The 10,562-nt window shown below is 31.6% G+C and overlaps 1 protein-coding gene across 1 annotated transcript; it reads right to left on the reverse strand.

The window, feature by feature from the left end:
* Nucleotides 1-600: 600 nt before the first annotated feature.
* On the reverse strand, nt 601-1,666 carry LOC133783670 (MACPF domain-containing protein CAD1-like). The gene is made up of 2 exons (XM_062223319.1): nt 1,428-1,666; nt 601-890 (listed from the first exon to the last, which is right to left on the reverse strand). Exons 1-2 carry the CDS (start codon nt 1,664-1,666, stop codon nt 665-667), a joined length of 465 nt encoding a protein of 154 aa, XP_062079303.1. The 3' UTR covers nt 601-664.
* Nucleotides 1,667-10,562: the final 8,896 nt, after the last annotated feature.

The raw sequence follows: 10,562 nt of genomic DNA on the forward strand, positions 1-10,562 counted from the left end.
TTCTCCCCTACTAAAAAGAATTTCGTCCTCGAAATTTACTTATCAAATAACTCCGGATACCGGCCTTGCATGTCCTCCTCCAACTCCCACGTTGCCTCGCATTCAGAACTATTGCTCCATAGGACTTTGACTATAGGAAGGCTCTTAGACCGTAACTACTTCATCCCTCTATCTAGGATGCTAACTGGTCGTTCCTCGTAACATAAGTCTTTCTGGAGCGCTATCGTATCGTACTTGAGGACGTGAGATGGATTTGACACATACTTGTGTAACATCGAGATGTGGAAGACGTTGTGACTATCGGCTAGTGCTGGCGGTAGGGCTAGTCTATACGCAACTGTTCCCACTTCGTCCAATATCTAAGAGGACCTATGAATCAGGGACTAAGCTTGCCTTTCTTTCCGAACCGCTTGACACTTTTCATAGGAGATATCTTGATCTCCAACTTGGAATTCCACATCGCATCGCTTGGTATCCGCATATCTTTTCTGACGGCTTTGAGCAGCCAGCATACGCTGTCAAATAAGAACAAGTTTTGGCCATAAAAACACAGATAGTTTAATCAAAAGAAAATTAACTACACCAGAGGAAAGAGAGAAAAATATATATACTGAAGAACAGAGCAGATGACAGTGTACAAAATTGTCAGAAGAATTATTGTTTTTTAATTAAGGAAATCGTTACAAATACTAACCTTGTCTTTGTATTTTAAGGGGCCAGCGGTTGACTGGCTATTTGAGTCCTGAAATCTATGATCACCCATGTCTTTTACATAATTCTCTATATCCAATCCTGTCAAAGGAGATGACTGGTGCTGCCTTATGTAAACTACATCTCTTCCACCAATTGTCGCAGATGTAACAATATGTGTTCCGAAATTCTCAATAAAACTGAAGAATGAAAGGGAAAAAACAGTTGAATATGCCTGTCAGTTTTTGCTGTCCTAACCAAATTGTTCTCAACATCAAAGATAACAGCCTTATATATCCTCAATGTGATAAATACAAAATAATTCCTACAATCTGGCATTTAAAAACTTTATAACAAAAGTTGCGGCACAAGTGATTTTAAGGGGCCATTCCTTCATCAATTTTCATGGGGCATATAAAGTTTGTGTTTTGCAGGTGCTTACTAAATCTCAAAGTGCAAAAGGTGCATATACTATTACTAGGGTCACAGCCCCATTGCTCTGTTGAGCAGCACAAACCAGAGTTTTTCAATGCTCTTAAACTTACATTTTAATTATTTATTTATCAAAGTAGGCTTTGAAATACCTGATTATTGATAAGGGAGCACATGTTTATTTCAAAATACCATCTTATTAATTTAGTTGATAATTCACATCTTGTTCAAAGGGTGCATCATATCAACAATTTTTCTAAGAACTAAAGTCTTATAAATCACCACAATAAATGAAAGTTCCTCACCTTGCCAATGATGCAGGATCCCAAGAATAAGGAATAGCTCGTTTAACTTCCTCACGCAAAATTAAATTTGGCTTTTCTAGTTTAACTGTAAAAAGAGGAATTATGTATCCAACCATGGCAAGGGATTTGGTAGTTGCCGCATCAACTTGCCAAGAACCAGTGAAATTGAACATTGAATTGAAACTTCCAAGGGGAATGTTGCCTGAGATATCAGATTTGTTATTGAAGTACTCTGCCATTTGATAGTTCAAGCATCCAAGGAATAAGGTAAGTAAGATGATTATTCAAAATTTAAAAATTTATGCGGAAATTAGCACCAGAAAATGCCAAAATGTGTTGTATTACCACTGCAAAAGTAGAAGATATTATACTTTAAAACAAATGATACAAATAACAATAGGAATTTCAACATAGTAATTCCATAAATTTCAGCCAAAATACTAGCTTTAAACTATAATACAGTTGAAAGTGTGTAATGCAACTTGTATCAAACATATCAAAGATGACAATGATCATATTATCGGGTGTCTCCCTCTCTGTATTGTTCATGTTGTTATTCAGTATGCAAACATTTCTCATGTAGTTGCTTAGCTAGTAGCCTTGCTTTAAGGGCTATGAATCAGTGTCAAAGTTGCAGAAAACCTCAAAATAACTTTAAGACTTTTTCACAGTACAGGGAAAAAGATAATGATGATAAAGAAAATTGCAATTTTCATGACAGCTTCTTAAACTTCACTTCAGTTGGTTCCAATGATTAAAGGATTTTGTAGAAAGTCAACAAGTTTCAGAATATAGTTCCTGATGCCCTCATCAGCTTACACCGATGATGATTATTGATTAATAAAAACTGTCAAGAAAGGCTTAGGCACACAACTATTTGTGTGAAGCTTGTATTTAGATACAAGACAGTTCATGGACAGATTGGTTCAACATTTCATATTTGCATCAATTTGCAACCAAGAGTACCAAAACACATCATTTTCACAAAACAACAACTTACTAAAGTAACTACTAAGCATATGACAAAGAATCCCAAAACCTAGCAACCAAAAAGAAAAAAAACAAGACTGTATTTTCCACATTAGGCATGAATATTGAAGTTCTTAAAAACACCAATTATCAATACAACAGCCACAAGGAAGATAATGACATTCTATCAAAAGCAATGTCAAGTTAAGAAATTCAATCAATCTTTTATTCTCCTAAAAGAAATACTGTTGAAAAGGGACTGAGAGAGAGACCTAACAGAACCTTGAAAAGGAATGCTTGAAACAGATATGGCTATAGTAATATCAGATATGCCTGAAGCAAATTCAGTCAAGAAAAGACAAAACTCCCACCATTAGAACTCGGGACCAAATTGTTTGAAATATAATCTTCTCAACTAAATCACAACCAGACTAACAATGAAAGAAACAGAGTTACCAATCCTAATAACCCAATTCCCAACATCAAATTATGTAGTAAACACTCTGAAATAACTATCCGAGCAAACAGTTTCAAATTTTCAATCTCCCCCAAATATAAATAAAGTCCCAAAGCTTTCATTTTTAGCAATACAACAGAGCCAAATCCAGAAGAAACGAAAACCCGGCAAATCAAATGAAAGTACCTCATGGAAGTTGCAAACAGGAACTTTCTCAGTTGTTCTCTTGCTCGGAGAGCAATCAATATCAGCTGCTATATTTATAATACATTACTAAAATACAGTAAAATATGATGAAAAAGAAAGTAATGGTATCGTACCTTAAAAAGACATAAGCAGAGGAGAATACGAGTCGTGGTAAGTTGAAGAACTTCAGATAGTCGGCGTGATGTACAGCCTGCGATACAGCCGTTGTGTGCTCCGGAAGCTCGTACCGACGTCGTGAGGTAGAGATAGATGAGACGAGATGAGAGTGAGAGAGGATAAGTGTGTGAGAGAGTGTGAATGGAGGAGAATACAGAGTGCAAGAAAGAGAGGCAGAGAGGCGGAAATGGAGGCTGAGAGAAATTGTTTGGGTATCATAGGTTTAGGGATTAAATTTTGGCTGAGAGAAATTAGACCCAATTTTTTCATTTGGTGCCTGGTATATTTCATATGGTGCCAAAATATTTGTTCCGTGTTTTTTTTTAATCATCTATCAATAACACTTGTAAATATATGTTATTTTTTAATGTAATATATACTAAAAATTGTTGTAGTGGCCATTGCAACTTGCAACGCTATTTAGTGTTGAAATTTTTGACTTAATTACTTGTGTTAATACTGGGTTGCCTACAAAATAATCAGACAACTCTAGAATGAACTCTTTTTCCTTGGATACATATTTGAAACCAAGTATGCCTCTCTTTCCCTCCACATATTGAAAGAGGTCTATTAGTCACTCCATTGGGTCTGGGAGGGAGGTATTTATGAGAGAACATATAGTTTTATGGTGTCACACATGTATTAGTAGTTGAAGAACGAAAAACTTTTGTTGATAGATTTTTTTTCCACTCCAAAAACTAAATGACTTATTTTTTTCTTTCTTGGGAAATCCCATGTATGTTTGTTTTATTTTTCAGTAAAGAATATAGTGAAGTAACTGCTTTATATCATGCTTATTAACTATTGAATTAGGCTAGAAACTGTTGAAAATATGATTTATAATATTTAGCAATCAAGAGGATGTAACAGTGCATTATTTGTTCTATATTGATATTTGAACGGCTGTAGGTAGCAATTGAGGTCGTGAAAAGATAGCCATCATCATAGAGATTTCCAAGCTTTTAGCAAAAAGAATATAACACTAGTTAAAAGATGGGACTAGGAAAGTTCGATGAAATTTTCATCCTATATAATCTTTTATAGGATAAGATCATTGGCAAGCAATTAATTAAATGTATTGTTTTGTAAAAAGGTTTTGGATAATAAGTTGAGGGCAATATGATTCTTCTGAGAAGTTTCTGAATTACTTGAGATTTTGGCACTAAATAGATCCATGCATTATTGGTGAAATACAACTATATTTTTAGTTCTATATCTTGTATTAATTTTCTATTTCTAAGTATGCTCTCTTCCACTGACATTTTCATTATATGACAAAGGATACTGGCTAATCAGCAGCCTGTTGCTCGCTCAAAGGAGAGGAAAGCTCGCTATATACAGTGTTGACCCTCATTTTGGTCAACTGAAACGGAGTCAAATGCTTGATGTGATGGAAGGTGTTGAAATGGATCTAATGGAAAGAACAGTAAACGATACAACAAATTATAGTGGTTCAGCCCCACGAATTGGTAATGACCTACGTCCACTTAAGTTGTTATTGATATTAATTCTCGAAGGAGTGATCAAAGAACTAGGTTATCTGAGTTTCACAAGACTTATAGGGATGAATAATACAATCGTAAGGTAATAGCTGTAATTCTTTTGTAAAGCATAAACTTAAATCAGCCAAAAGTCTCTTCCTTGAGCTATTTCTCTCTATTTATATGCTCAAGGAGGATTACATGAATTAGTTACAGATATTCTTTCCTAAATAATCGGATCATCAGAGATCATGGGAGATAATCTCGGATATGATTACAATTGTACAAAATTATCTCAAAAGATAAAGAGTATACGACCAATCTGGTCGTACATAAAATCCAAATATTATGTCAGGGGAATCTCACTAGTCGATGGTCGAACAGAACTTCTGCCAGGTGTCATCCACGTGTTAAAAATGTCTGCCACGTCATCCACGTTTGCTTTTTGGATAACATACAGGAACTTGAGCAAAAAGTTCAGACTCTTCAAACAAAAGCTACAACTCTATCTGCCCAACTCGCACTCTTCCAGGTATGTGTTGGTGAGCTTTTAGCATGACATTTATTTACAACCTGGTTTTAAGATTGCACACAGAAGACACAAGGAACCTTTAGGCTGGAAAGTTTAAAGTATTCAAAAATTTGTCTTATTGAAAAAAAGGTGATTATATGAGGTTGATGTTAGAATTTTAAGAGAGATTGCCATTATTTTATTCAAAGTATATTATATTCCGATTCTTTCAGTATTTTACATATGTTATTTCAAAGCATTTTATATATGCTCTATTTCTATAAATAATTTAGGGAGTATTGACTACTCTTTCCCAAAGCAATGGCAAGTAAATGTATGACTATGCAACTATTTCATTTCTTGTTGAAGTGTTCAAGGTACTTCTCTTAATTTAACAAGTAAAATCATTTTGCACTTTTCCTCTTGGTTCGTGGTTGAAAAGTAGTTTTGGCTTTTTAGCTATCTAGTGATATTTATTTTTTCCTTTCCACTCATACACCACATATACTGATTTTCTTTTACGATCTTGTATTTTAAACTGTAGCTATTAGTCTCTAGTTTACTACTATGGAGAAAATGTCGAGCATCACCATAGTTTAAAGAACTAAGACTTTTAAATTGAGATTGACAGGTATGTATTCCTTAGTTTAAAGAAGTAAGACTAACTACTTAAGCCATGAGGCTATCCAGTTTGATAAGAAAAATACAACTTTTATATAAATCGTTTTTGTGACTGAAAACCACATTCATCCTTTTCATTTCTTCTGCAACCTCAAGTTCTCTATTTATTTTAGTTTTGGTTTGACAAAAATGGAAGTTTTTTCTGTATTGTAGGCTAAAACTCTACTTGGATATTTAAGAGAACCAAGACAATTATATAAGAGAACCAAGGCTACAAGAAATTCTTCTTCAAGTTGTTGGGTATGATTTTCTTTCTTGTTTGTAAGAATTATGTACATTGAGGATTTGATGTATTATTTACATTGAGGATAATGAATTTTTATTGAGAATTATAATGATTTTTTATTGAGAATTATTTAGTCTCATGGGGATTTGATGTATTATTTACATTTCAATTGTATGAATAAATGTTTTATGTATATGAATTTTTATTATGATAAATATAACTTTTTTTTACAAGTTATGGTAATAATAATTAATTATGTGAGTAATTTTTTTATTTAAATTTATATCAAACTTCAATTGTTAAAAATATAATTAAAAGTTTTAAAAAATATATATCAAAAAATTATTACATATATATAAATCTAATGTTACGGCAACACCTATTAACTGTCGGCGTTGCTAGCAACGGCGACACGTATTAACTGCCAGCGTTGCCAGCAACGACGACACCTATTAACTGTCGGCATAGGCAAATACGATAGTTAGTCGACTCAATAGCGACAGTTAAAAACTGTCGGGAAAGCCCGTTTTTGTAGTAGTGATTAAAAGTTCTTAAGGACATAACTATATGAAGATAAGTACTTAGTGAGCAAATTAAAATTAAAAAAAAAAAATATTGTCATTGGGAATATGATGTTCTGCCAATGTAGTTGTTGTCGTTAATCTTACAAAGTCATCATAATGATGGACAAGTTAATGAAATTAAGCACTCCCTTGCAATGTAATTATTTGCTTTTTTGGACAATAGGAGGATGGAAAAATTGTGAAGAAAGGAGACATCAACATAGCAAACATTCTTGAGAAAGAAGGGTACAAAGGAATTTCTGATGCATAACTGCGAAGAATAGGTATTAATGCTATCTCTTTCAGTGCATTAAGTTGAAATATTGGAAGTGTTGTTCTTTTATTTTCAAAGCCTAAAGCTTCTTCTAAAATACCTTATTTTGCTTGCATTATAATGTAAAATTTCTTTTATATATGTCATTATCTTATTGTTTACACTTTTTCTTGAGCATTTTGATTGAACATAAATACTTTTGTGTGTGTCTCTTGTTTTTATTTCTTTTTAATCTCCATTCTCTCTGATTTCTTAATAGTGGCACTTAAAAAATAGTGATAAGATACCTAGAAGAGAATGTATCTCCCAAGGCTAACTCATACCAGATCATTTATTTTTACAGTCTAGAAATTGAGGATGATAGAGTTGGTTAGAGGGTATTGGTTAAAATTCCACTTTACTTGCAGTTTTTGACTCGAAAAACGAACTCAATTTCCCTGATCTGTTTCTATAAATGTGTACTACTAAGTTTCACTTCATGTTTACTATGTTATTTCTTGTTTCAGAATTGTGTTTTTTTAATATATCCTTAGAGAATTCAATTTGCTAGCTGACAATATTGCCAAATGGGCTAGAGTCAGTAGCTCTTCAGGTTTTTAGTGCCTTTGCTCTGTTTTACTTGCATTGTTTTTAGTGCCTTTGTTTGTGGGCTAGAGTCAGAAGAAAGGATTGATACATATCTTGAAGATACAAGTGAAGATTATTCATATGTGAGAGAGGATTGTGAGGGCATGTTAGTTTGAGTAATATGTAGAAGCATTTTGAGTTTGTATTTCAATTATGTAGAACAATTTCAAGATTATATTTCAATTATGATAGAACTTTTTCGAGATTACATTTCAATTTATTTTATTGGTTATTTATTTTATTTTCATTTCTACAGTGATATTTGATTCCTCAAGTGGTATATGATGTTCTTATCTTTTGCATTAAATTGTATTATTCATGACTAATTATGTTGTATTGTTATTAAATAGGTTGACACCCATGACTAATGAAAGGAACAGAAAGCTTTCAAGGATCGAAGAACGGAGAGAGAATGAGTCTCTTGCACCTTTGAAGCACAAGCGAAAGCGTAGACTTCAAATCATTGAGGATTCTCCTGAACTTGAAAAGTCAACACATGTCAAGGACAAGCCAAAGCGTAGACTTCGAAGATAGCGACACGAGAATTGGATGCTTGCAATTAATAAAGAGAAAGTATTGGACAAATGTTACAATTTGCCTTTTATGAGACTCATTAGACAAATTATTTCTAAGCATAAACTTTTACTATGGTACTTTGCACTTGAAATTTTTTCATTTGGGACACATGTATGGGATATTTTGGTTGATAAAAAAAACACATTAGACTTTATCAAATTCAAATTACATTATTAAATAATAAATTGCTTTATCAAATAAATGTAATTAACAATAATTTAATTACATTTTGAAAATGTAATCAAAGATAATTAGATTACATCATGAAAATGTAATCAAAGATAATTAGATTACATCTTGAAAATCTAATTAAAGATAATAAGATTACATCTTGAAAATGTAATTAAAGATAATTAGATTACATCTTGAAAATATAATTAAATGAAAAAATATACTTTACATAAAGAATCATAACATCTAGATAATTTTACTATTGACAATATATAACACCAAAACAACATTATAATAGTCTATTTAATAACATGTAAAAAATATAATTAAATGGCAAGACTTTTAATAACATGGGCAGACTTAACACTTGCTAAAGTGTTATAAACTATGTTTGATAACATTTTTCGAGAGTTATAGTAAATGTTCACTACTAAAAAACTGGGCTTTCCCGACACCCAACAACGACAGTCAACTCTGTTGACTGTCGTAATTGCTTAGCGGGACTCTACGCCGACAGTTAAAAACTGTAGGCATAGAGACCAACGCCGATAGCTAATAATTGTCACTGTTGCTTTTGACTGTCGCTATTGACCCCAACGCCGACAGTTAATTCGAGACCAATGCCGATAGCTAAAATTTGTCGCTATTGACCCCAACGCCGACAGTTAATTCGAGACCAATGCCGACAGTTAAAATGTGTCATTGTTGACCCCAACACCGACAGTTAATTCAAGACCAATGTCGACAGTCATAAAATGTTGCCAAAATTCAAATAAAAAATTATAATTAATGAATAATAAAATTTAAAAAAATAAACTAAATTATGTAAATATGTATTTATTAAAATATTTTAAAACTAGATTTTTTTTTGTTTCTAAATTTTTCATATTATTAACTTTTGTATTTATAATAATTTTTATATCAAATTTTAAATTAATTATAATATTAAGAGTAACAATACTATAATTTAATTTTATAAAAAATATTAATTACTAAAATGTCGCCAAAATTCAAATAAAAAATAAACTAAATTATGTAAATATGTATTTATTTAAATCTTTTAAAACTAGTTTTTTTTTATATAAATTTTTCATATTATTAACTTTTGTATTTATAATAATTTTTATATCAAATTTTAAATTAATTATGATATTAAGAGTAAAAATACTATAATATAATTTTATAAAAAAATATTAATTACTAAAGTTTTAGTTAAAAAAATTTATTTGAATAATTTATCAAACTTTTTAAAGATATTAAATAGTACACATATAATATTTAAAATTTTGATTTTTAAAAAATAATATATAATAGTGTTAGCCAGTTTCGAACCCCCCGCCCTTCCAAATCAAGTTAGAGACTCAAACACTAAACCAACACAATTGATTGAACATCAAATGAATATACAAATATTTATATAGGTGTCCAATTTTATTTTTTGGCTTGACCCCAAGTAGGTTATCCTAACAGACAATACTAGGTTTCATTATTTTCACAAAGAAAAGAGAAGGTTGTACGGCAGGAGGGGCTCGAGGGATGGTGGTCGACGGCGGCAGGGGACTCGAGGCTGGGCTCGACGGCAACGACTGGTTGCTAGGGGGCTGGGCTCGACGGCGGGTGGGGGGGGGGGGGGGGGGTCTCCGGTCTGGGCTCGATGGCGCAGGGGGGTCGAGGTGTCCTTAAAAATTACATTTTAGGATTCGCAATGAGAGTCTTAAAAACATATGTGAGTCCTAAAAAACTTGAATAAAAAATTTAAGAGTGGTGACTTTTTAAACTAGTTTTTTTTTCTAAATTTTTCATATTATTAACTTTTGTATTTATAATAATATTTATATTAAAATTTAATTTAACTATATTATTCTTTAACATATTTATAAAATTAGTATTAGTTAAAAACGTGATGTTTTATTGATTGGTTAAATATTGTAAAATAATTTTAAAATTTCTATAAATTTATTAGTTGTAATTTTTTTGACTATGTTTTTTTTTGTGAATTCCATATAAATTATCTATGTTTTAAAAAAAAAAAACAAGTATGATTATACTCTACCATTAAATAAAAATATAATTATACTCTATTTTAAATTAATTCAAAGTTATAAAATAAAATAATATATAAATTAATTTAATAAATAGCTAAATAATAAAACAATTAATTAATGAGGCACGAAAAAGGAAATTATGGCGCTAAATGAAATAGTAATGGCGCCTTAACTTTGTTTTCTGCTGAAAT

The sequence above is a fragment of the Humulus lupulus genome, chromosome 6, assembly GCF_963169125.1.
Source record: "Humulus lupulus chromosome 6, drHumLupu1.1, whole genome shotgun sequence".
Classification (NCBI taxonomy): domain Eukaryota; kingdom Viridiplantae; phylum Streptophyta; class Magnoliopsida; order Rosales; family Cannabaceae; genus Humulus; species Humulus lupulus.

Excerpts from the sequence above, each read along its gene's own strand:
- LOC133783670 (XM_062223319.1), bottom strand. The coding sequence starts at position 1,666 with ATGGCAGAGTACTTCAATAACAAATCTGATATCTCAGGCAACATTCCC. Across the intron at positions 891-1,427 it reads GATCCTGCATCATTGGCAAG|TTTTATTGAGAATTTCGGAA; the intron begins GTGAGGAACTTT and ends TTCATTCTTCAG.